General features: G+C 55.8%; 1 protein-coding gene across 5 annotated transcripts; it reads right to left on the bottom strand.

Moving 5' to 3' along the window:
• Positions 1 to 1,425: 1,425 nt before the first annotated feature.
• LOC138817634 (growth hormone-regulated TBC protein 1-like) lies at positions 1,426 to 17,423 on the bottom strand. 5 transcript variants are annotated; one of them, XM_070008114.1, is made up of 8 exons: positions 17,292 to 17,423; positions 16,959 to 17,110; positions 15,421 to 15,579; positions 14,038 to 14,162; positions 12,035 to 12,131; positions 5,057 to 5,229; positions 4,797 to 4,982; positions 1,426 to 1,777 (listed from the first exon to the last, which is right to left on the bottom strand). In XM_070008114.1, exons 1-8 carry the CDS (start codon positions 17,336 to 17,338, stop codon positions 1,688 to 1,690), a joined length of 1,029 nt encoding a protein of 342 aa, XP_069864215.1. In that variant the 5' UTR covers positions 17,339 to 17,423; the 3' UTR covers positions 1,426 to 1,687. The 5 variants fall into 5 exon arrangements, with proteins under 5 accessions (XP_069864215.1, XP_069864219.1, XP_069864216.1 ...); XM_070008118.1 differs by lacking the exons at positions 16,959 to 17,110; positions 17,292 to 17,423 and adding an exon at positions 16,676 to 16,835; XM_070008115.1 differs by lacking the exons at positions 16,959 to 17,110; positions 17,292 to 17,423 and adding an exon at positions 16,279 to 16,669.
• Between the last annotated feature and the right edge of the window lie 7,723 nt (positions 17,424 to 25,146).

The raw sequence follows: 25,146 nt of genomic DNA, 5'->3' as shown, positions 1-25,146 counted from the left end.
TCCCTTGGTGGGTCTCAGCTTACAGCTGTACAGATGTCGTCTCTGCAGGGACACTCCGTGTCACAAGAACCACGGATCCACTAAAAGGGGTGGAGAAGCTTGGTTCTCACAGCTTCCCTGTGGCTCTACCTGCCCCTCCTTCCTGTCAGTGTGTGTGGTATTGGTGTAGCGGAAGCTGAATGGCCAACCTCTCCATTCAGACCACCTTTCTCCACTTGCTTATAAAGTATAAAAGCTTGAGAGTCTCCTAGCTAACGTAGAATTCAGTGAAGAAGCACTGTAGACCAGGGCTGGGTTCCATACCCAGCAATGAGAAAAAAAAAATGGAAAGCTCCTTGAGCACACATATTTGCACAAACACACACCTAGGTCCCACGCCCCCCCCTTCCATACCTCAGAAAATGCATCAGACGCCCATGTGCTTGAGGTGCAAGCAGAGGCTGATCTAATGCAGAGCTCTGCACTCCAGATTCACAGCCATGGCAGGTGAAGCCAAGGGTCTCTGCCCAGCACTGCTGGGACCCAGACTTCAAGGTCTTTGTAGTCATACTTGGTCCAGAGAGCTGTAGTACCCAGGGCTGGCAGAATTGGTGGTGCCGGCAGCCTGAACGCCGTGGATCAGCATCTCCTTCAAGGGAACAGTTCTGCATGCCTGGCCAGCACTTGGGAGCTGGCTGCCCAGCTGTCTAGGCCTGGTGCCCATGGGTACACACCAGAACTTGGTAAGAGTGAAGAATGGCCTTTTGAAAGAGCAGGTGTCAAGCACTGAAGCAAGCTGTGTGCTTGAAGGGGCAGCAGCTTCTGGGGACACGGGCCTGGGCCCTGTGAGGCCATCTGGTATATGACAAGACAGAGATGTTCTCTACAGGCATCTACTTATACCAATCATCACATGTCCTACAAATGAGGTTCTAACTAATAGCCTTGGCACGAAGGTGACAGCCCCTGGTGTAGCTAATAACTCGGCCCTTTTGTCCAGTGGCCCTGGGATAGGGGCAGGGCTGAGCTGCAGGGCAGGAAGCCAGCCCCCTGGGAGACACAGTCACCTATGGTCTCTCCAGGAGACATCCTAGACCAGGAGGAGGCCCTGACAAACCAGGTCTGTAAGCAAAAGGTCAATTTTGAGAAATGGAGTCACAATGATAGTCCTAAGCAAGCAGGCAAGCTCAAGAGTAGCATGGGCCAGCTAGCTTCCACCCTGTCTTCCCAGCTTGACTTGTACCTTGCTGGTCTGCCTAGGGCTGGGCCTGGCCCTGTCCACGGGGCAGGCAGCACAAAGAGCTAGAGACAGCACCACTTTTCATACCAGAGCCTTGACCTACCTGGCCATTCACTCTTACACCCCCTGCTCTTCCCACACACCTTGAGAAGTCAGACCACATGCTGGCCTCCTTGAAGGACTGAATGCAGGCTTAACAGTACTGGCACGCTTTATTAAATACAAATGCACGCTGTACATTGTATATATTACTAATGTCTCTGACAAAATATATTCCAAGAAATTTTTGGTATAGCTAATAATTCAAAAGCTGTTGAATGGCATAATTTTAAATCATTCTTTAAAAATTTAAAAAACTTCCCCACTAAAGTACGGAGACTTTAGTATTTACACCAGGAGAGCAGTAGAAATTGGTCGCGGGTTGTCTGGACATGAAGCTGTTGTGTGTGGGGGAGCGTGGGGTGTACCTCAGCCCTGGGCCAGCAGTGCTGCCCGGCAGCTCTCCCGGAGTCTGGAGATGGTCGTCATGGACAGGCTCCCCGGTTCTGAAAATATTTTCTGGAAGAGACAGAGGAGCTTAAGAACCAAAAAGGCGGCAGCAGGATGCTTTGCCTTAGCTGTCTCCTAGCAGGAGCATGACAGATGGGCTGCCTGGCCCTGGAGCTCTGGGTGTCCTGAGGGGTCAGGATCCCACGTCAGCCTGGGGCTGTGGCTTTTGTGAGAAGATGCAGCCAGTTGCCCATCTGCCTCCTTTAGATTTTTTTTTGGGGGGGGGGGGCAGTCAGGGCTTGAACTCTGAGCCTGGGTTCTATCTCTTAGTTCCTTTTGGTCAAGGCTAGTGTTCTACCCCAAGAGCCACATTGCCATGACTATTTCCATGATTAATTGGAGATAAGAGTCTCAAGGGCTTTCCTGCCCAGCCTGGCTTTGAGCCACGATCCTCAGCCTCCAGAGTAGCTAGGATGATAGGCGCGAGCTGCCAGTGCCCAGCTAATTTTCTTAATGTTAGAATAGTACCACAAGTCCACCTGGAGGCTCAGCAGAGCCATTCAAGCCAAGCTGGAGTGGCCAGCCTTTCCTGCAGAGCCTACTAGGGGCCTGTCTCTGCAGAGACACACACCTGGCTGGGCCTAATACACATTGCACCTTCTCCAGTTTGGGTGATAAGGGTAAGAGGCAGCAAAAGAGCAAATCCCTCTTCTTATCAGAGCAAGAACTGGGCTTAGGGCCACAGAGGGCCAAGTGCTGAGAGCCCTTCCTACCCTGAGTCTGACTCAGGGAGACTGGTTCCCTCTGGAGGTGGTGCCTGGAACCAATTATATAAATTGAAATGTCTACAGTGAGAATAGCCTACAATAATCCCTCCAGTTCCAAGGAAGCTGGGGTCCTGGGTTACCACAACCACTTTTTGTTGTACTAAGATTTGAACTCGGGCCTGGTGCTTTCTCAGCTTGCTTGTTCCACTGGTGGTCTACCACTTGGGCCATGCCTCTAGCCTGGCATTTTTGCTGGTGATTTTGGAGCAGGAGTTTAAGGGACTTTTCTGCACAGACTGGCCTCAAATCTCGGTCCTTTGGATCTCAGCTACTGAGTAGTTGGGATTACAAGCATGAGCTACCAACAGGTCTTGGACACCAGTGTCATAATCCTACACTGTACTGAGGCTGAACTTGGCCTTCTCACTTCCAGCAAAGCACAATTCTAGGAAAATGAAAGCCCTGGGGCTAGGAAGATGGCTCAGTGGTAGAGTGCTTGCCTTGCATGCATGAGGCCCTGGGTTCAATTCCTTAGCACCACATAAGCAGAAAAAGCCGGAGGTGGTGCTGTGGCTCAAGTGGTAGAGTGCTAGCCTTAAGCTGAAGAGCTGAGGGACAGCAACCCAGGCCCAGAGTTCAGGCCCCATGGCCAACAAAAAGAAAATGAAAGCCCTCTGCAACACACCTAGTACTTGTGGGCTGGGCTTTGGTATCACGTAAACGGTGGCAAACAGGTGGCCAAGGTCCCTCCCAGCCTCTTCGGAAGGCTATGTACCCCTCAAGTGGCCTGCCTTGGCAGCAATCAACACAGCTGCACGTGGCACCCAGAGGCCCGAGAGCACACCAAGCAGCTGCAAAAGCTCCTGTGGGCAGCAGAGTAGAGGTCACGCCACGTCTGGTCACTGGAGCTGGCACTGGGGCCTTCAAGAGGCCAGAAAAACAGGTTCTGTTTTCAAGTCCACTCCGGACTTGTGAAGCCTCTGGCTGACACCTACAGGGTTTTGGCAAGGCAGGCTCCAGGAGAACCAGCCCGGCCCACCAGGAACAGGAGGGGCCTGCCACCTTCCCAGTTTCCTCCTGGACCATCCCGGGATCCACATGGTCACTGCAGCTGCCAGCGTGTCTCACCCATCCTCAGAAGAGCCTTGTCCCCACAGTACTGGGTTTCTCACTCAGTCAGGCACTCTATCAGGTAACACGCCCCTCACACACATAGAGTCAGCTCCTTGGGGTTATCATCGCCAGGGCCCCTCCTCTCCAAAGACACAGCTGGTAGGCCTGACAGGTCAGCGCACTGCCCCACTACCTGGACTGATAACCCGGAGGCGCGGTGGCCTCTGTGGCTTCATGGAGGCCCCTTGTCTGACGCTGCACTGGGACGGGGAGCCGGCAGCCTTCCAGGTGGGGAGCTTGCTCCTGGTCATTGGAATGCCAGCCCTTCTCAGCCCCAACGCAAACCCAGCCGCCCTCCTGGCATTGAGCCAGTGTCCCATGGACAGCTGGCCAGGAACCTGTTGTTACTTCAGAATAAAAGTGATAGTGAGAGGCTGGGACTGTGGCTCAGTGGTAGAGTGCTCACCTAGCATACATGAAGCCCTGGGTTCGATTCCTCAGCACCACATAAGCAGAAAAAGCCAAAAGTGGTGCTGTGGCTCAAGTGGTAGTGCTAGCCTTGAGCAAAAGCTCAGGGACAGTGCCCAGGCCCTGAGTTCAAGCCCCAGGACTGGCCAAAAAAAAAAGTAAAAATAAGAAGCCAGCTGCAGGCTGCGAGCCATCAGGGCTTGCAGAATCATTAGGAGAATCATTCCTAAGTAAGAGCCAGCTGTGCTCCAGCCTCTCACCCTCCCCACAGGGCCTCGGTCAGCAGGGACCAAGTCCAGCACACAGCCTGCATGGGACTAAGGCAATGACCGTCTGGGTGATGTCACCACCTTCAGTGGCAGACTGGTCAGGAGACCCAAGCACAGGCTCCAGAGGGGCCAAGAGGCCACAACAGGCCACACTGGCGGGGCTCCACAATCCTGGCAGAAACACACAGCGCAGGTGCAGCACAGCCTGCCCTGTGGGTGGCCGGCAGAGGCCTGGCCACTAGGCCAAGTGGAGGTAAGTGGAGCACTATGCTGTCGTGGTTTGGCTCCCAGTTTTAGTATGCGTGAGGAGGGAGAGATGGTGAGCTCCAGACTCCATCAGACAAGCATGGCTTCAAGAAGGAAGAAGCCCTGGGAAGAAGGGCATCCTGGCAGAGGCTCAGAGGCCCTGGGAAGGAGGGCATCCCAGCAGGGGCCAAGCCAGGGGTCCCTGTGGGAGGCCCCAGGCCTCACCTGCATAAACGTGTGGCACTCCATCACGAAGTCCCCTTTGGTGATCTGCTTGAACTTGTCGCAGATATCTGGAACACTGTCTGCTTCCAGGATCAGTGCTTGGTGATGCTTAATTAAGGTGAGGGCCACGCGGAAGATGATTTTGGAGCCTTCGTTGAACAAGCAGTCCCAAATTCGAAGCACGGTCTGTGGAGACATGGGTCCATGTCACCTGGGAGGCCACCCGCATGGCCTCGGTCCTGAGCATGGTGCCCGCTCACCTCCACGGGCAGCACGTCCACGAACAGGCAGACGAACCAGCGAGACACCACAAGCGTCCACAGCACACCGTGGCCATCCATTAGGGCTGCCACCGCTGGCAGTTTTGTCCTCACCAGCTCGGCGAGGACCTCCTGATCTGTCTTCAGGCCCAGCATGGCAGGGCTGTAATAATCTGTGGTGGCAGGAAGAGGAAGCTGAGAGCACTGGCACCTGGCTCTACTCCTGGCAGCCTCACTCCCTCCCGGGCACCAGGCCGCCCCAGGAGAGGAAGGGCCAAACCCCAGAGGGAGGGGCTGGGAAGGAGGCAGAGCCAGAGGCCCAGGTCAGATGCGCCTGCTCAGTAGATGGAAAGCTGCAGGTAGGAAGTAGCCACTGGAGTTGTCTCCCACCCATTCTTAGCAGGGCTGTACACAAGAGCAGAAAGTGACATCATGGGTCCACAAGTGAGCCTGTGGGAAGGGTGAGATGCTGACACATACTATGCCTATGTCAGAGGGCACCTCAGCGAGACTGATGCCGTGTGTCTCCACGCACTGGCGGCCTGGGGGTCATGGAGACAGACTGGAAGGGAGGAGGGAGGAGTGCACAGGAGATGCTGGTTTGGGAGAGCTCTGTGATCATGGAGCAGCAGCTGCAACAATGCGACATTCAATGCTGCTGGCTGCCCAATTACAAACAGCTCTGCTGGTAAACTCTGCTATATGAGTATTTTACCACAATAAAAAGAACATAGAAAGTCAGGCACCAGTAGCTCATGCCTGTAATCCGAGCTACTCAGGAGGCTAAGATCTGAGGATTACGGTTCGAAGCCAGCCCAGGCAGGAAAGTCCGTGAGACTCTTATCTCCAAAAAACCACCAGAAAATCATAAGTGGTGCTGTGGCTCAAGTGGTAGAGCGCTTGCCTTGAGCAGAAGAGCTGAGGACAGCGCCCAAGCCCAGAATTCAAGCCCCATAACAAAAAAAATAAAAAAAAAAAGGGGGGGGGAGAGAGAGAAAAGAAAAAAAAAAAAACACACAGAATAGGGGCTGGGAAGGTGGTTCAGTGATAGAGTGTTTGCCTTGCATGCATGAGGCCCTGGGCTCGATTCCTCAGCACCGCATAAGGAAAAAAAGCCAGAAGTGGCACTGTGGCTCACGTGATAGAGCACTTGTCTTGAGCTAAAGAGCTGAGAGACAGCGCTCAGGCCAGAGTTCAAGCCCCATGAAAAAGAAAAGAAAAACAGACTTTTTAATCTTATTAAGACTTTGTGCTGGGGCTCCAGTGGTAGAGTACCTGGCCCTGAGTTCAAAACCCCAATACTGCTAGGGAAAAAAGGCAACCACTATAAAATAGATAAATAAACATTTGGGTTTCCTACTAAATAGATGGCTTGTAAATATGGTAGGTTGCTATACATTGTAATGCTCGGGAAGTCATTCAAGTAACTTTTCACCCAAGGAGAGCATATGATACACACATTACACACCAGCCACATGCCCTATTCACATGTAAACACCTGGAAGTGGGGTTGGTGGTGTTGACTGCCATGGCTGGAAAAGAATCACTGAAAATACTGACTCAAGTAGAGCAGGGCTTGTCTTATATACATTCCCTATTCTGTCTTATACACGTTATTCTTATATACATACCCTATCCGGTCTTATATACATCCCCTATTCTGCCTTATATACATATGCTATTCTGTCTTATATACATATGCTATTTTTTTTTTTTTTGGTTGGTCGTGGGGCTTGAACTCTGGGCTGGGCACTGCCCCTGTGCTCTTCAGCTCAAGGCCAGCGCTCTACCGCTTGAGCCACAGCACCACTTCCGGTTTTCTAGTGGTTTATTGGAGATGAGTCTCATGTACTTTCCTGCCCTGGCTGGCTTTAAACTGCAATCCTCAGATCTCAGCCTCCTGAGTAGCTACGATTACAGGTGTGAGCCACCAGCGCCGGCACATATGCTATTCTTATATACATACCCTATCCTGTCTTATATACATCCTATCCTGTCTTATATGCATGCCCTGTCTTATTATATACATATGCTATTCTGTCTTTTTTTTTTTTTTTTTTGGTTGGTCGTGGGGCTTGAACGCTGGGCTTGGGCGCTGTCCCTGCGCTCTTCAGCTCAAGGCCAGCACTCTACCACTTGAGCCACAGCACCACTTCCAGTTTTCTGGTGGTTTATTGGAGATAAGAGTCTCATGGACTTTCCTGCCCGGGCTGGCTTTGAACCGTAATCCTCAGATCTCAGCCTCCTGAGTAGCTAGGATTATAGGCGTGAGCCACCAGCGCCCGGCAATTCTGTCTTACATCTGTCTTACATATATACCCTACACCTTGTTTTATTTATTTATTTTTGGTCGGTCGTGGGGCTTGAACTCTGGGCCTGGGCGTTGTCCCTCAGCTCTTCAGCTCAAGTCGAGCGTTCTACCACTTGAGCTACAGCACCACTTCCTACCTTGTTTTATATACATACCTTACCCTGCCTTATGTACATATCCTGTCATATACATACCCTATTCTGTCTTATATATGTATGCTATTCAGTCTTATATAAATACCCTATCCAGTCTTAAATACATATGCTATATACATACCCTTTCCTGTCTTATATATATATCCTATTCTGTCATATATATATACATATCCTATTCTGCACCTGCCTCTGAACCTTCAGCACTGGTCTTCCTTCTTCCTCTAGCCCCGGATTCTTTTGTTCTTAGTTTTGAGGCAAGGTTTCCTTATGTGGCTCAGGCTGGTTTTCAACTGTGATCCTTCTGCTTGGGCCTCCAGACGGCAGGATGACAGCTGTGGCCTCCACACTGGCTTTCTTCCTTCACTGAGCCAGTCCCATTCCAGCGGGCGAGGTGAGGCCTGAGGATTGTCAAGGCCGCCCCACCCTCTGGGCTGTGTGGAGGGAGGGCTGAGCAGGAGCCGCAGGGGATTTGCAGAGTGGCTCCGTGTGACCTTGGCCCCGGCACAGACAGGCTTAGAACAGCTTCCAAAAATATTCACTAAACTCACCCTGAACTCCGCAGCTGAGTCAGTCTCCCAGGAGAGGATTGGATTAAACCCACCTCGCCACTCCTGGACACACTCCTTACAAGTGGAAAACCAAGCGAGCAGGCATCCAGCAGCTACCACTGGCTCGGCCTGGTCCTGTCTATGCCTGTCCACTCAGCTCCAAGGGCCATCTGCCCCCATCAGCTCCTCACCCAGGCTCAGACACAGCCCCACCCATTCCAGGACAGGTGGAGAAGTGTGCCAGCCCCAAGTTCTGGGGTCATATGGATTATATGACACATGCTCCTAATGGACAAGGACCAAATCATTTCACCAATGAGCATCCTTAGGACACCTTATCCAGGGTGCTGGGGCCTGCTGTGGGAAGGGAAGAGGGACAGAAAAAAAGGGAGGGAGTGAGGGAGGGAATGAAGGAGGTGGGTCTCCAATGTCCTGTCTGCTGTGTGGGTACCAGGGAGGACGCAGGCCTAGAGCCCCAGTCAGGAGACCCAGGCCTGCACTACCTGCCGAGTCTGGGTGCCACTCTGCAGCCTACACACAGACCCCAGTCCGTACCAGCTCTGAGCTCTCCTGTGGGCAGTTCTCCATGACCTTGGGAGCAGTCCTGAGGTCTCTGCCACCCAATCACCCCTTGGGGTGACCCAAACTCTGGCCAATTCTCTGGGGGCTGCATGTGGGGAGGGCATTCCTGTGCCTTCCATGGAACAGGTGATCCCCAGAATTCTCCAGCAACTCGGAGATGTGACACTGCTCCAGCTAGGTAAGGACGAAGGAAGATGTGACTTGTCCACCCCAGGTCCCTCCTCTGCCCTGGGCCACGGGAACCAAAGGTCTCAGAGAACCAGCAGGTGCAGGAAGAGCTCAAGAAACAGCCCCTCCACACACACAGCTTCCTCCTTCCAGCAAGAGCAGTGCTCAGCTCCAACCCAGGGAGGGCAACAGCAACACCAGGCTCACAGCAGCTCCCTCTGTGACCTCAGCCCCTCCAAGGGCAGGTGCCACACCAGAAGAGGCCACATCCTCAAGGGGTCACAGAGCGTGGCTCTAAGTGTTCGGCTCCTGGGACTCAGCTCAGCTCATGTGATCTGAGTCAGGACAAGGGAATCAAGGCCAACAGGAGGACCAAACCTACCACACCCAGGACCCAGAAGCCCCCTTCCCTGGCCCAGCCAGCAGAGTCCAGCCCACACCTGGTAGAAACCAACAGGACAGGGAGCTAGGGCCTACTGAATGGGCCTTGCCAGGAGCAGATGGCTCACGCCTGTCATCCTAGCTACTCAGGAGGCTGAGATCTGAGGATCAAGGCTCAAAGCCAGCCTGGACAGGAAAGTATGTAAAACTCCTATCTCCAGTTAAGTATAAAAAAAAAATCTGGACGTAGCACTGTGGCTCAAGTAGTAGAGGATAACCTTGAGCAAAAGGACTCAGGGACAGCATCTAGGCTTTGGGTTCAAGCCCCACAACTGGCACAAAAACAAACCCAACAGGACAGGCCTTCATGACCACTGCAGGGCAGGCCTGCTGGCCCCTGCTGGGCTACTTCTGCAACAGCAATTAGCAATGTTCCCTAATTGCAAGGAAAGAAAACTTAAATGCAACTGGTTTTTCAAAGGTCAGGCTCACATGGTCTCCTGGAAGTTCCACAGACCAAGTGAGAAGCCAATGAAGTTGGTGGGGAGGGAAGAGAGGGCAGGGAGGGCAGGCCCTTTGAGAGGAGGAGCAGCAAGAAGGGAGGGCAGGTGCAGGGGGGACGCAGGAGGGCCCGGCTGCAGAAGGTGCAGGAATCTGTCCCCAGAGATGCGCCCATCCACACCCTTCCACTTGAAGGCACCAAGTCTCCATTGGAACAATGACCCCACGACTGCGGGAGTGGGGGGCAGGCACCACAGAGATGCAGGCCGAGACTTCGGTACCCCAAGCCTGCTCAGCAGTCACCTGCTCTTCTGTGAACTGAGGCAAGATCATCATGGGAGTAAAGGGAAGTCCTGTCACAGGTGGTGAGATGCGGAGGAGCAGGGTGGGGCAGACCGGCCACACCAGGCCGAGGATGAGAAGGGGGAGAGGCTTCAGGCTGACGATCTGGGCTTGCCCTGCAGTGAACTCAGCCCGGGACTAGTCAGTAGTAGGTTCCATGGCTCCCCACCTCCCTGGCTACGTTCTTCCTCCACGAAAGGGGCAGACACTTCCAGCAGTAGGTAGCATCCTAGAGGTCTGACAGCCCTGGCTATGGGAATCCGTGTCCTCAGCACTGGAAAATGCTGTTGTTAGTGCTCTGCTCTGCCTGACCTTGTCAACTGCATCCCTTTGTCATTAGTGCTCTGCTCTACCTGACCTTCTCACCTGCAGCCCTTTGTCAGACTTTTAGGAATTTTTTTGTTTTATTTTTGGTGGTGCTGGGGCTTGAACTCAGAACTTGGAGTCTTGTGCTTCTTAGGCAGGCACTCTACCACTTAAACTGTGGCCCCAGGCCCTTAGCTGTTCTGAAAGAAGAGCTTATTTCTCTTTATGCCCCAGCTGGCCTGGACTGCAATCTTCCTACTTGACTTTCCCCAGTCCTGTGGGTCCAGTCTTCAGCATGGCAGGCCCTCCCTCTGGGTCCCATTGACTCAGTCAGCGCAGCAGGCTCTCCCTCTGGGTCCTGTGGACTGTCTTCAGTGTGGTAGGCTCTCTGCTCGGGCCTGTGGACCCAGTCCTCAGTGTGGCAGGCTCTCCTCTGGGTCCCGTGGACCCAGTCCTCAGTGTGGCAGGCTCTTCTCTGGGTCCTGTGGACTCAGTCCTCAGTGTGGCAGGCTCTTCTCTGGGTCCCGTGGACTCAGTCCTCAGTGTGGCAGGCTCTTCTCTGGGTCCTGTGGACTCAGTCCTCAGTGTGGCAGGCTCTCTTCTGGGTCCTGTGGACTCAGTCCTCAGTGTGGTAGGCTCTCTTCTGGGTCCCGTGGACTCAGTCCTCAGTGTGGCAGGCTCTCCTCTGGGTGCCGTGGACTCAGTCCTCAGTGTGGCAGGCTCTCCTTTGGGTCCCGTGGACTCAGTCCTCAGTGTGGCAGGCTCTCCTCTGGGTGCCGTGGACTCAGTCCTCAGTGTGGCAGGCTCTTCTCTGGGTCCCGTGGACTCAGTCCTCAGTGTGGCAGGCTCTTCTCTGGGTCCCGTGGACTCAGTCCTCAGCATGGCAAGCTCTTCCTATGGGTCCAGTGGACTCAGTCTTCAGCATGGCAGGCTCTACCTCTGGGCCTTGTTGGGTCAGCACTGTACTGCTTCAGGCTGAGGCAGAAGACCCTTCCTGCTTGCCCAGCTCTCAGGCTGCTGCCTGCCTCGATGAACCACATGCCCCAGCTCCTGGGACCTTCCAGCTGCTTCTTCCTTGTGCGGATGTCTATGTCTGTGATCCTCTCCAGGGCCCGAGCCCAGCTTCAGTGAGGATGCACGCAAAGGTATGCAGCCACTCATCAGAGCCTACACCTAGCACCAGTGCCCTGGCCAACAGGTGAACACCCTCGGGCCTGCCACCTCCCCACTGTGCAACAGGCTTGAAGCGAGTGTGTGTCGCTCAGCCGTCTGAGAACTGAGACATGTGCGCAGTGTGACTGCAGCCAGGAACACACTGTAAGCCAGGGAGATGGCAGCTGAAGCCATGCAACCCTCTCTGAATTTTTGTGGGGGTTTTTTGTTTTGTGTTTTTGTTTTCCCAGTCCTGGGGCTTGAACTTAGGGCCTGGGCACTCCTGAGCTGCTTTTGCTCAAGGATAGCACTCTACTACTTGAGCTACACTAGAGCTTAAAGCTTTTTCCTATTAATTGGAGATAAGAGTCTCAAAGGCTTTCCTGCCTGGATCGCTTAGAACCTTGATTCTCTTACCTCTGCCTCTGGAGTAGCTAGCACTACAGGCATGACACATGGGTGCCCCACCTCAGCTGACCATTCAGTAATAGTGAAAACAGGAATACACTGCCCAGCAGGATCATCAACATACCAGGGAGTATTCTTCCAACAAGGGCATCCAAGAGCCAAAAGGATTCCTCCTCATTCTTTGTTATAAGAATCAGATATCCTGCTATGAAATTCATGCCCTGAAACCAAAAAAAAGTGAAAGAAAATTTAGTCTTAAACCACTATGACCCTGTGACCGTCTGGCTGCTAAGTACTGGGGTTCCATCCAGTTCTCTTGTTTCTCTCTGAAATTGGCAGGATTCTGGAACACCAGAACACCATCTAGTTTTGTTTAGGCAGCTTACATAAAATGAAGAAAAAATAAACAGTTAAAAGAACCCTCTAGGGCTGGGAATGTGGCTCAGTGGCAGAGTGCTTGCCTAGCATGCATGAAGCCCCAGGTTCGATTCCTCAGTATCACATAAGCAGAAAAAGCCAGAAGTGGCACTGTGACTCAAGTGGTAGAGTGCTAGCCTTGAGCAAATGAAGCTCAGGGACAGTGCCCAGGCTCTGAGTTCAAGCCCCAGGACTGGCAAAGAATAAAACACTGAGGGAGGAGAATGACAAGGATCACCCAAGCCCAAGCTACATAGATACTTCTGGTCTCCAAAGGAAAAGACTGGGTGCACAACTCAAGTAGTAGAGTGCTGCCCAGCAAACACTAAGACCAGCACCAAGACAAAGTCAAAGCTCTCTCCACATCTACTTCTGCTGTGGTGGACAGTCCAGGGCAGCTGCAGGAGGGTCACAGCCTGTGCAACCTGATCTTGCTGCATTAGTTCTGAAAGTGGGCCCCCCCCCGGAGAACTGCATGGGGGGTGGGGGGACGTCGAGAGTGGGTTCCCTCCTGGAAGACTGCACGGGAGAGGGGGGCGTTGAGGGCGGTTCCCTCCTGGAAGGCGGGGGGGGGGGGGGGGGGAGGGGAAGGAACGGGAGGACTGTCGAAGGTGGGTTCCCCCGTGGAGGACGGCACTGGTGGGGGCATCGAGGGCAGGTTCCCTCCTGGAGGCCTGCACGGGGAGGGGGGGCGGGAACGGGAGGGCTGTTGAAGGTAGGTTCCCTCCTGAAGGACTGATTGGGGGTTCGGGAGGGCCGGGAGGACCGTAGAGGGCAGGTTCCCTCTGAAGACTGCATTGGGGGGCGGGGAGGGGGCTGTCCAGGGCAGGTTCCCTCCTGGAGGACTGCATGGGGGGGGGGCTGTCCAGGGCAGATTCCCTCCTGGAGGACTGCATGGGGGGGGGGCTGTCCAGGGCAGATTCCCTCCTGGAGGACTGCATGGGGGGAGGACTGTCCAGGGCAGGTTCCCCCTGGAAGACTGCATGGGAGGGAGGCCTGTCCAGGGCAGGTTCCCTCCTGGAGGACTGCATGGGAGTGGGGGACGGTCCAGGGCAGGTTCCCTCCTGGAGGACTGCATGGGATGGGGGTACGGTCCAAGGCAGGTTCCCTCCTGGAGGACTGCATGGGGGGGGGGGACTGTCCAAGGCGGGGTCCCTGCCAATACCATTCAGGTCCTGCCACCATTAGATAACCTTAGCCCCAGACCCCCAAGGTGTGTGAGGTGCACAGCTCAGCACAAGGAGAGCCACTGCCCGATCCTGGCATGGCATCAACTTCTGGTCAAACTCCAGGACAGTCAGCACCTGAGGCTGTCCCTCTGTGCTGGGCCATGTCTGCACACTGTGGTAGAGGCCTGGACTCAGCTGACAGTACCCACACCATCTAGAATAAGCTGACAGTACCCATGCCTCCTGGACTCAGCTGACAGTACCCATACCACCTAGAATCACTTGACAGTACCCAGCCTCCTGGACTCAGCTAACAGTACTCATGCCTCCTGGACTCAGCTGATAGTACCCATACCACCTAGAATCACCTGATAGTACCCACTCCTCCTGGACTCAGCTGACAGTACCCACACCTCTTGGACTCAACTGACAGTACCCACACCACCTGGACTCAGCTCACAGTACCCACACCACCTGGACTCAGCTCACAGTACCCACACCACCTAGAATCAGCTGACAGTACCCATGCCTCTCGACTCACCTGACAGTACCCCACACCTTGGTTGTGAAGCCCATAGGCCAGCAGCACATTGTGCAGAGCGCTCTGTAGACAGGGCTCGGCTGTCTTCCGGAACTTCACATTGTCTGGGAAGGTTCGGTTCAGGTCTGCAGGGGAATTCAGCAAAGGTCACCTCAATCTCTGCTCAGCCCCCGAGGGCGGGGATGCTGGTTCTGTCCAGGTCTTGGAAGAGCTTCCACCACCCTGGTTGGACCAGACAGAACAACCCTGGTCACCTGGCTGTGGAGTGCAGCCCAGGCAACAGTGTGTGATGTGACCACGAAGGCAGACAGCTAAGCCAGGCCCCAACTGTCACCAGAATCAGGATGGCAGAGTGGCCTTCCCAGAGCTGCTTCACTGTCCACGTCCACCCAAGGCAGGCCAGAGCCTGCCTTACCAGGCCCTTGGACAGGGCTCCTAACCTGAGGGCCGGTGGAAACTGCAGGCTAAACATTCTGAGCCGCCTCCCTTCAGAAATAAACAAACAAAGCTAGATGCCAAGAACTAAACAAACTGATCTTATCAAAGTCTCCCTGCTCTGCCTCTTCCTGCTTACCCAAGGCCCAGACTCCCACCACACCCTCCCTTCCTGAGACCTGCACCTTCCCTTCCAGAGCATGATGTAGAACTGTCTGTGGGATCTCAGTGCCCTTGCTCGTTCAGACCATACAGACCAGACCTGCTCACATCTTTCTACAGGACAGGAAAAGCCAGGTGGGCTATGGCTGGCAGCGACACTTTCTCTGCATGAAGGTGGTTCTGTGGGCATGAGAAGTCCACCACATGGTCTCTATAAAATAGTTGACAGCCGGTGCCAGCAGCTCACACCTGTAACCCTAACTATTCCAGGAGGATGAGATCTGAGGATCAGAATTCAAAGCCAGTCTGGCAAGTCTTCAATTAACCACCAAAATCCAGAACTGTATCTGTGGCTCAAGTGATAAAGCACTAGCCTTGAGCAGAAGGGGCAGCACCCAGACCCTGAGTTCAATCCCCAGGACTGACATAAAAAAAAAAAAAGTTTATCCATACGAAACAGAACTAGCCTGTAACCCAACCTTCCTGCGCAGGGCATACACCCAGAAGGACCAAAACAGGAACGGCAAGAGACAGCTCCAGTCTCGCTGGTACATGGGCAGGTAAATGGGTCCACACATGGGGCAGCGTGCAGCCTTGTGAAGGAGGGAAAGACTTCGATGGCTTGGAAGAGCCCAGAGATGGGCTGTTTCAGTTCTGACTCCCCCAAAAAGACAATTCCAAATTAAATCTGTTGGTGCATCTGCAACAACTCAAATCTCTGCACTGCCTTAAGCCACAAAGGTGGCCAGAAATCATCGCAGACCTGAGAGGGGCCCAGTAGCCCACCTGTCCTGATGGCCTCTTCCAGGCTGGAATTTCTCTCTCCCTGGAGCAGCTGGTGATAGTAGCCAGGGTGCTGGTCCATCTGAGCCTGGGCTCCACTTACAGCCATCCAGACTCGGGCCCTGTGCTCCAGTGGGATCCCCTTCCGGACATAGCGCTTCACTGAAACAAGAGGACCGCAGTGAGCTCAGAACCCAGATGGCCAGGGAACCCTCATATCAGACTCCAGCCCAGCTATTGACCTTCCTAAGTCATGATGGAAAGGATCTAAAACCTTGTGTCTTCACCAAAACTGATGCATACTCTAAAGAGGCTCCAAAAAGCAAGTCAGGTACAACCACGAGGCCAGATGCTTGGCTTCACCAGCCAGCCACCATGAGGGGTGGGCAGGGGCTGGAGAGCTGGTCTACATCCTAACGGGTGGCCTGGAAGCAGGAAGGCCCAGCCGCCCAGCGAGCTGCATGCCAGAAGGTAAGGCCTGGTAGACGGGCTCTCCTCAGGCCCTGCTCAGGTACTGTATGGACAGCAGAGCCAGCCTGGGTGAGGTATGGTGGCAGACCATGTGTGGCACAGGCGAGGAACTGGCTTCCATCCCCAGCACTCAAAAGGAGACAACAAAATCAAAACGGCAAGCAGAGATGCTTGTGGACATGGGGAAGGGGCCAGCAGATGTGGACCACGTGTCCAGGCACACCTCTACCACGTGGGTCCCCCCAACTCTGTACCCTCTCTAGCGCAGCCAGCCCTGGTACTCCTGCCTTCGGAGGCAGCTCCCCAGCACACTGCGCCTGAGCACTCTGGGCCTGCTGGAGTGGCCCTGCCCTTCCGCCCCCTGGGCCAGCAGGCAAGTTGCTCATTCACTCATTCAATAACACGAAGACCCTGCCAGCCAAGCCAGGGCTCCTGGTTGGGACTTGGCCGTGAAGAGGACATTCCCCTCGGACAGGAAGGGGTCTCTGCTTCTTTCTAGAAGGCAAAAGAAAAGACTAACAGGTTGGGGCTGCTTTGAGAAAGGCGGTGGGAAGGGGAAGCCCCGTGTGGGCACCTGGTGAATGTCTGGGGAGTCGGGGCGAGCCCGGGGGCCAGTGGGAGGGGAGAGTTTGCCTCAAGAGTGGACTCGAGGCCCGGGCCAGATGAGCCCAGGATATGCGTGACGCCGGCGTGGAAGGGGCAGCCCAGGGGCCCGGGAGACTCCGAGGAGAAGGGCTGGGCTGGCAGCTAAGCGCAGGCTAGGCTTCAAGCCCGCCCTCCCCACCACCTTCTCCTGGAAGGCCAAGGCACCACGGACTTTGCCCAGCCAGAGGAAGAGGGTGCGGCCCCAGATGGGCCGTGGGCGGTGCCGGGATGGGCCCAGCAGGGATGGTCCGGCAGGGATGGCCCCGGATGGGCCCCGCAGGGACGGGCGGCTGGACCTGGTCCTGGGGGGGAAGGGGGAGAGGAGGAGGCAAGGTCGTGGCGGCAGGGTCCTGCCCCGCAGGGTCTCATGCCGCAGGGCCCCACGTTGTCGCAGGATCGCGCCCCGCAGGCTCCACGCCACTCACCCGTCCGGCTCCTCCGCACGCCGCCGCTCCCCCGCAGGAGCCGGGCCCAGCGGCCGGCCCGGTGCGCCAGGACGCCCAGGTAGGCGGAGGAGAACGCCTCGTACGCCGCGTAGTCGAAGTCCGCCGGACGCTCGAACCCATACACATCCACCCTGCGGCGGGAAACCTGCTCCAGCCCGCCCCGCACCGCCCCAAGCGGCCCCGCGACCCCGCGTCCCCCACGCGCCACCCTCCGCACCCCCTAGCCCCCGCCTCCGCACCTTTCCCCCCCCTTCTTTCCCTCCTCTCCTCCCCGGGATACGCAGCGCAGGCCTCGCTGCGCTCCGCACCCACCTGGGCACCGGGTCCCGCGCCGCCAGCGCACGCTCCGCGGACTCCATGCGGGGAGGGGCTGCGGCCCCGGACCGCACCTCTGAGCCGCGGGCAACGCGGGACCCTGGGATGCCGGGAGTCCCAGGCGCGCGACTCCTTCCGGCGGGGGGCGGGGCCGGGCGGCTGGGAGGGGCGGGGCCGGTGTGGTGGGCGGAGCCTCACAGGTGGAGTTGTGGGCGGACCCGGCGAGGAGGTGGAGTGGGCGGGGACGAGCGGATGATAGGGGTGGGCGTGGTCTAGCGGAGGGAGTGGGCGGGGCCAGACTCTGGAGGGCGGGGCCGGGCGGCGGGGGCGGGGCCGGGGGCCGGGGAAGGGTGGCATGGCCCGGGGCGCACGCGGGCGGGGACGAGGCGCACCCGGAGTCCGGGTGCGGCGGGGTCGGCGGGGGACTGTCCTGGGCTCGGTGCCGCTGCCCCCGCGGCCCCGCTCAGCGAGGGCGCTGCGTTGGTCGTTTGTATTTTCCTGACCTTCCTCAGTTTCCCGTCCCCAGTTTGGAAATCGGACTCAAGCACGTCGTACACAAACTCCGGGGACCCAGAACGTGGAGCCGGCGGGGGCGGGGCTCGGCCTGGGTGCCCTCCGTGTAGGCGGGGCCTGGGGTCCCCCCTCCGTGCGTCTAGACCCGGGGTAGCCGGCCCCGCGACTCCACAAACAGAAGCTCCCGTTCTCCCCACAGGTGCTGTTGGGTATCCGCGCTCTGCAACCCGGTATCCGTCTCCACCGCAAAGGCGCGGCGCCTCCTGTGACCCCGTGACCTCCCGCGTGCCCCCCGGCCTCCCGGGCCCTCCCGGCCTCCTCCCACCCCGGGGCCCACGTCCACCTCACCTGTCCGAGACCTTCCAAACTGGAAGGTTTTGGGGTGCGGGAAGAAGCTTCTCTCCGGCCTCAGCCCCGCCCAGGACAGGTTTTGGGGTGCGGGAAGAAGCTTCTCTCCGGCCTCAGCCCCGCCCAGGACAGGTGCTTAGACGGGGCCGCCGCGGGGTCCCGGCCAAATCCCAGCCCCGGACCGCCAGGGAGGCGCTGAGCGTGCGGCAGGGACACGGCCTCTCCCGTGGACGCTCACGGTCCTCCGAGCTCCCCTTCCAGAGATTCGCGGGGGGCCTGGAACGGGGCCTGCGCCGGGATCCGCGCCCCGACCCGACCCGGACGCCACTACCCGACCCGGACACGGACCCGCGCGTCCCGACCTGAACCCGGATCCGCGCTGCTGCTCCGCCCCCCGCCCCCAGCCCCAGCTCCTGCGCCCTCCAGTTCTAGCTACCCGGCCGCCCAGGTTCCTAGGTACAGCCCGAACCAGCGGCTCCTGGCTTTGGACGTTGTCACCTGCCACGGCCCGTGCCCCCCACGGCCCAGCACTCCCCGAGCTCCGGCCTCACGTGGTTTTTCCCTGGCAGACGCAGGCAGTTGCTGTCTGCGCGGATGGAAGGACTCCTTCCTTTGCGGGGCTCTAGCTGCCTCCCTCTTCTTCCTGGGATTCCTGCCCTCCACTGGGGTGTGGGGTGGGCATCCCCAGCCTGAGAGCCGAGGAAGGCCTGGGCCTCGAATGTTGGAGCCAGATGTGGTCCCAGGTGCTGAGAGTTGGGTGAGCGTGGCCGCCCTCCAGGACACATGAAGAAGAAAGATAGGTGCTGCCTGGCTTTCTGGAGTGTGGACACCCAGCGCTGAGCTAGGGGCTCCCTCCTCTCCGCAATGCCCACTGAGGGCAGGAAATGGCTGTGCCCCTCAAGTCCCTGAGCCAAGTGCCATGACCGCAAGGACCCCCATGAGTGGCCGGCCAGGTTATCTCCCTCCCTCCCTCCCTTCCACCCTCCATCCTCCCCCAGCCTCAGGCCTCCCCCCTTTCCCCTGCAGTGAGGAGGGCCGGATCCCAGGTAGAAGAGGTGCGATGCAATAGTCACCACAGCACAGAGGGTCAGATGAGCTTCCGGAGTGAGCCAGTTCTGGGGACATCCACTCAGTCTGAAAATCTAGGCCAGCACCCAAGACAGTCAGGGCTGGAGATGAGTGGACAGACAGGACTGACAGTGAAAGGCTGAAGATGGCAACAGCTGGCCTTCTTGGTGACTGGCTGGTCCCAACCACCCAGGTGGCCAGCCACAAGGAGGTCTCTCTGCCACCCTTCACACCTGACAGCACGCTCTGCGGCTTCCAACCCTGGCTGAGCCTGGAGCCCCTCGAGCCCCTCCCTGTACTGGCCATTACAGAGTACCAGAGACCACATCTTCCCTACGGGAAATCAACCCTGAAAGACAACAGGGCACCTGGAGGTCCTCCTTAGCCAGCGCTGTGAAAGCATCTGACACAGTCTTCAGCAAGGGGACAGAGGGAGGGGCAACCACCAAGGACTAAGAAGAACCTACGGGCCTGGCCTGCAGCGTGTAGATGACCAGGGACAGCCATAGCGGGCTGGACATCCAGCTGGCTGAGGAGCAAACTCTGTGGGTGTGCAAAGGGTACCACACCAATGCCTTATTTGATAGGTGTACGCATCATTACTTTATTCATGGACACTGACACTAGTGAGACTAGAGAAGAAGAGCAAATAAAGCACACATGTTCCACTATCCCCTGCACCCCCCCCCCAGCATCACTGAGACTGGCCACGCCAGCTGGAGAGTCAGCTCCAGCTGCTCCAGCCCCAGCTCTGCCTCATGAAGTATGCACTGGTGTCTTCACTAATCCCTGATGGGGTTCTCCTGACCTTTGCCCCCAATCTGAGCAGGGCTTCTGTGGGGAATAGGTTCTGTGATGAACAGACGGCCCATCCTCCAGCTCTAGCCCACAGACTCCTTGTGTCCTCCCAGGCCCACACTGGACTGCCATGGACAGGAACACCCTTTCTCTCTTGCTGTCCTCCTTATGAACTTGCAGGCCCAGACATTCAGAGGTCTCCCGGGTCTTAAGGCTCTTTAAAATTTGTAATTTGTTACCCCAGCAATCACATTCAATCCTGTTTCTATGTGCCTAGCAGATTAAAAAAAAAAAAAAAGAATCTAACATTTGGAATTGGCTTTGAAAATACTATAACAAGGAGAAAAACATGAAGGGAGAGAAGGGAAAGGCACAATGATAAAAGAAAAAAAAAAGTCTCTGCAGATGATGAAGGCCCTGGGGTTCTGCCATCTGTCTGGATGGTGTCCTGGAGCTTACTGCCTCTCCCCTGCCAGGCAGGGCCTGAGGGCTTTGGGTCCTCACAGAGGCTACCTTCCTAATCTCATGACTGCACCAAGACTCTAGGTGGGGCAGGAGGCCTCCAGAACCACACACACGTCTCCAGAGCCCAGCTGGTTCCCAAGGCCCAAGCAGGACCTGTGGCAACAATGAATGGACATGGACGGGCTCAGCGGCCATCTGGGGACTCCTCACCCCAGGCACCTCAGGGTGCCAGTTCAGCACAAGCTGGGGTGAGGTAAGCAGCTCCTCCCTCCTCCACAGGAAGAAGAAAGGATGGGAAAATATGGCAGGTCCACAACTGCTGTCCAGCAACACGCATGGCTTCATTCCTGTCAGCGCTGCAAGCTGGGCCCTCCACACATCTTTTAAAGAATGGACTTTGGGGGCTGGGAAGGTAGCTCGGTGGTAGAGTGCATGCATGAGGCCCTGGGTTTGATTCCTCAGCACCACATAAGCAGAAAAAAAGCCAGAAGTGGTGCTGTGGCTCAAATGGTAGAGCACTAGCCTTGAGCTGAAGAGCTGAGGGACAGCGCTCAGGCCCAGAGTTCAGGCCCCATGACCGAAAAAAAGCCTCATTAAAAATTAATTTACAAGGGCTGGGAAGGTGGATCGTGGTAGAGTGCTTGCCTTGCATGAGAGTGCTTGCATGAGACCCTGGGTTTGATTCTTCAGCACCACATAAGCAGAAAAAGCTGGAAATGGCTCTATGGTTCAAGTAGTAGAGCACTAGTCTTGAGCTGAAAAGCTGAGAGAGAGTGCCCAGGCCGATTTCAGGCCCCATGACCGACAAAAAAAAAACAAAAATGGACTTTCTCTTCCGCTGAATAGCCTTGGTGGCAAATACGTGTCATAACACAGGGAAGAGCCCAGGAGAGCCACCAGGGAAGAGCCCAGGAGAGCCACTTGGCCCAGTGCAGGTCCCTGAGAAATGCGAGCGCTATAACATGGAGCAGCGCTCCAACAAGCCAACCTGAGGCTGGTTCTATATCCAGACAAGGGCAGGAAAAAAAGACACAGAACAGGTAGTGGATTTGTCCTTGTCAGTACTTTCCTTGTGGCAGTGCTGGGAGACAGGACAGCTGGTAACCTTTCCCGCATGTGGCTTAAAGCTGCGAATGTCCTCAGTCCCGTCTGGTGGGATGACGCGGCTCTTACCTCTGGGCCAGGCTTCTTAAGGTCAGATAAAAATTCAGTTTGATAGCCGGGTGCTGGTGGCTTATGCCTGTAATCCTAGCTACTCAGGAGGCTGAGATCTGAAGATCATGGTTCAAAGCCAGCCTGGGCAGGAAAGTCAGTGAGACTCTTATCTCCAATAAACCACTAGAAAACCAGAAGTGGTGCTATGGCTCAAGTGGTAGAATACTCACCTTGAGCTGACAGCGCCCAAGCCCAGAGTTCAAGCCCCACCACCAACAACAATAAAAAAGTTCAGTTTTGGTCGAGTGAGTGCTTGCATTCAGCTTTCAGCCTGGCCCATGAAGGTTCCAGTGGCTTTTGTGTGCTCCTCCATTTCCCCTTGGCTTTCCACTTCTCCAATCAGTATGCTACAGTTCACCTGAGGAGGCCAGGCGGATGGCACCAACGCTCCTGCTGTTCCCGTCAGCGGAGGGAAGAAGACAGGGCCTGGGTGACAAACACCCCACCTAGGTAGGGGCTCCTGCCCGCTGGGTCACTGAACCTCTTGTCTCGTACCCAAGACATCCCCTAGGCTGGAGACTTGAGATGGAAAGTCCCTCTGTGTCCTTCAGGGCTGACCTTACATAAAACAGAATCTCTCCACAACTATTGCTGTCCTCCTGTAATTTTTATTTAACACGAGCCAACACAACTCTGTCTGTTTTTGTGAGTGGAGTTGGGATGTGAGCCTCAGCACCCCAGCAGTGCACACTCACCCTGGAAGCCTGGTTGGAGAGACCAGAAGTCAGGCTTTTTTGGCTGAGCACTGGGGAGAAACCGGTGTGGTGGCCTGAGCTGTCTTCAGAGTACTTACAGCAGACTCGAGGTTTGTGAGAAAGACAAGCAAAGCAGGGACTGGGGTTCTGTGGAGGCATCCGGGTCCCTTCTCTGTGGCTTGGTCATGATCTTAGGCCATTATTACCTTGACAGTGTCTCAGCACCAGCCACTCAAGCTTTGCTGATGCAGGGTACCCTGCTGCTTAGGCAATAGGGACGTTTTTTATGTGGGAAGAGTTTGCGACTCTTGCATAAGATGTTCATCAGCCAGGCCTGTCCTTTCTGGGAGCCAAAGAAATGGCAGGAGAGAACCACTTAGAACAGGGAAAGGTGTCAGGAAGGCACATGCAGCCTCTGGGTTGAGGGTGTTCAGTTGGAGAATGCTGGGTGCCAGGCAGGGTTCCGGAACAGGATGCTGCAAAATCTGGCCACATAACCTCTTACATATGATGCATACTAACACAAAATAAAGGCAGAGGTGCCAAGCTTTTATTCTGCTTTCCATTACCCACCAGGCTTGCTCAGGCCCAGCAAGGAGTCATTTCTTTAGCAGAAGTAGTCTCGAATGTCCTGTTGCAATTCCAGCCAGTGGCAGAGCTATGAAAATGGAAGACTAGACATAAGGAGCCCAGGCCCAGATCTGGAAGCCCATCCCATGACGCCTGAGAGGCCAGCGTGGACACAGAAGGGAGCGGAGGGGCTCTGGTCACAAACCAGCCTCACAGCTCCAGAAGGGCTGACAGGAGGGATGAAGGAAGGAGACAGATAACACGGGGGCAGCAACAGCTACATCTCTTCTGGAAACAGGCAGAGAACTTTTGAGAACCCAGGTCCTGTCTTCCCTCCTTTCTCTGTCTGCTGTTTCTGTGTGTGGTGACTGTAAAGGTAGGAGAGTCCAGGCCACACTAAGCTTGAGAGAGACTTTTGCACATTTCTCACCCACTCACTGGTCCAGGCAGGCCAAGCGGGATCCGACCCGTGGGTTCTCAGGCAACAAAGGACAGGGACATGTGAAGATGGGTTGTGGTATCCTTCCATTCATAGGTGAGACTCTGGGCTGGGAATGTGGCTTAGTAGTAGAATTGCCTGTCTGGCTAGCATGCATGAAGCCTTGGGTTCGATTCCTCAATGCCATGTAAACAAAAAGCCAGAAGTAGCACTGTGGCTCAAGCGGTAGAGTGCTAGCCTTGAGCAAAATAAGCTCAGGGACAGTGCCCATGCACTGAGTTCAAGCCCCAGGACTGGCAAAAGAAAAGGTCTCACTTCACAGGTGAGACTTTGTCCATGTCACACCTCCCTGATCACCGCACACTGGCCTGATCACCTCACCTGATCACCTCACCTGATCACCTCACCTGATCACCTCACACCACCCTGATCACCTCACACAATCACCTCACCTGATCACCACACACCACCCTGATCACCTCACCTGATCACCTCACACCACCATGATCACCTCATACCTCATCTCACACCACCCTGATCATCTCACCTGATCACATTACCCAATCTCCTCACACAATCACCTCACCTGATCACCACATACCACCCTTATCACCTTACCTGATCACCTCACATGATCACCTCACACCACCCTGATCACCTCACACAATCTCCTCACACAATCACCTCACCTGATCACCGATCACCACACACCACCCTGATCACCTCACCTGATCATCTCACCTGATCACTTCACACCACTCTGATCACCTCATGCTACCCTGTTCATATCAGCATTACTCAGCCTGGTCCAGAAGAGTGGGTGAACCACTGCAGTTAGGCATTGTGCTTCAACACGGCATGAAGTTCAGGATGTGGTGGGAAGCAGCGGCCACACTGAGGGAGCAGTACCAGCACACAGGCCTCAGTGGATGGGCAAGTGGGCAGCGCCGTCACATGGACCTCAGTGGATGAGCTGAAGACACAAACCACAAGGGAGCAGGTGGTCCTGGTGCTAGCTGTGGATGAGCCCACATTCCCATGGCCCCAGCAGAACAAGTGGGAGCCTGTGAGCCGAGACGGTGCTGCTCTGGATCTGTGAAAACAAGACACTGCCGTGGCTCGGCAAGCCGGGGTGGGAGTGGGGGGCGGGGAGTCTGAAGGGTGGGAGGGCAGGAGGGCGGAAGGGGCAGAGAGAAGCCTGCCCAGTGGGACTGCAGAGGTTCCATGGGGCACCATGGTCAGTGTCCTGGTTCTCCCTGGCAGGCAGGGCCAGACCCTATCTCCCTCTGAGCCCAGGGGTGGCAGAGTTGGTTGTGACAAGATTTCATGAATTCCTTGTCTAGGCTGGCCTCAAATGTCCATCTTCCCAGCCTCTACTTGCACGTAGCTTGGGTTACAGATACAAATCACTGCACTTTTTTTTTTTTTTTTTTTTTGTCGGCCGTGGGGCTTGAACTCTGGGCCTGGGCGCTGTCCCTCAGCTCTTCAGCTCAAGGCGAGCGCTCTACCACTTGAGCTACAGCGCCACTTCCGGTTTTCTGGTGGTTTATTGGAGATAGGAGTCTCATGGTCTCTCCTGCCCGGGCTGGCTTTGAACCGCGATCCTCAGATCTCAGCCTCCTGAGAAGCTAGGATTACAGGCGTGAGCCACCAGCGCCCGGCTCACCACTGCACTTTTTGCCTGGCCTATTTGGATGCACATTCTCAGTTCCTTAAGCCCAGTCAAAGCAAGTTGTTCACA

Source organism: Dipodomys merriami, unplaced genomic scaffold (assembly GCF_024711535.1).
Source record: "Dipodomys merriami isolate MVZ:Mamm:240054 unplaced genomic scaffold, mDipMer1.0.p SCAF_70, whole genome shotgun sequence".
In the NCBI taxonomy this organism is placed as follows: Eukaryota; Metazoa; Chordata; class Mammalia; order Rodentia; family Heteromyidae; genus Dipodomys; species Dipodomys merriami.
Note: the sequence above shows the minus strand (reverse complement) of the source record. Positions and strands in the feature narration are given on the sequence as shown.

What these genes read in the sequence shown, in the direction of transcription:
- LOC138817634 (XM_070008114.1), bottom strand. Translation starts at nt 17,338, where the DNA reads ATGGAGTCCGCGGAGCGTGCGCTGGCGGCGCGGGACCCGGTGCCCAG. An exon ending in GCGCGGGACCCGGTGCCCAG is followed by an intron (nt 17,111 to 17,291) that starts GTGGGTGCGGAG and finishes TTCCCGCCGCAG; the next exon opens with GGTGGATGTGTATGGGTTCG. An exon ending in CGTGCGGAGGAGCCGGACGG is followed by an intron (nt 15,580 to 16,958) that starts GTGAGTGGCGTG and finishes CTCTTGTTTCAG; the next exon opens with TGAAGCGCTATGTCCGGAAG.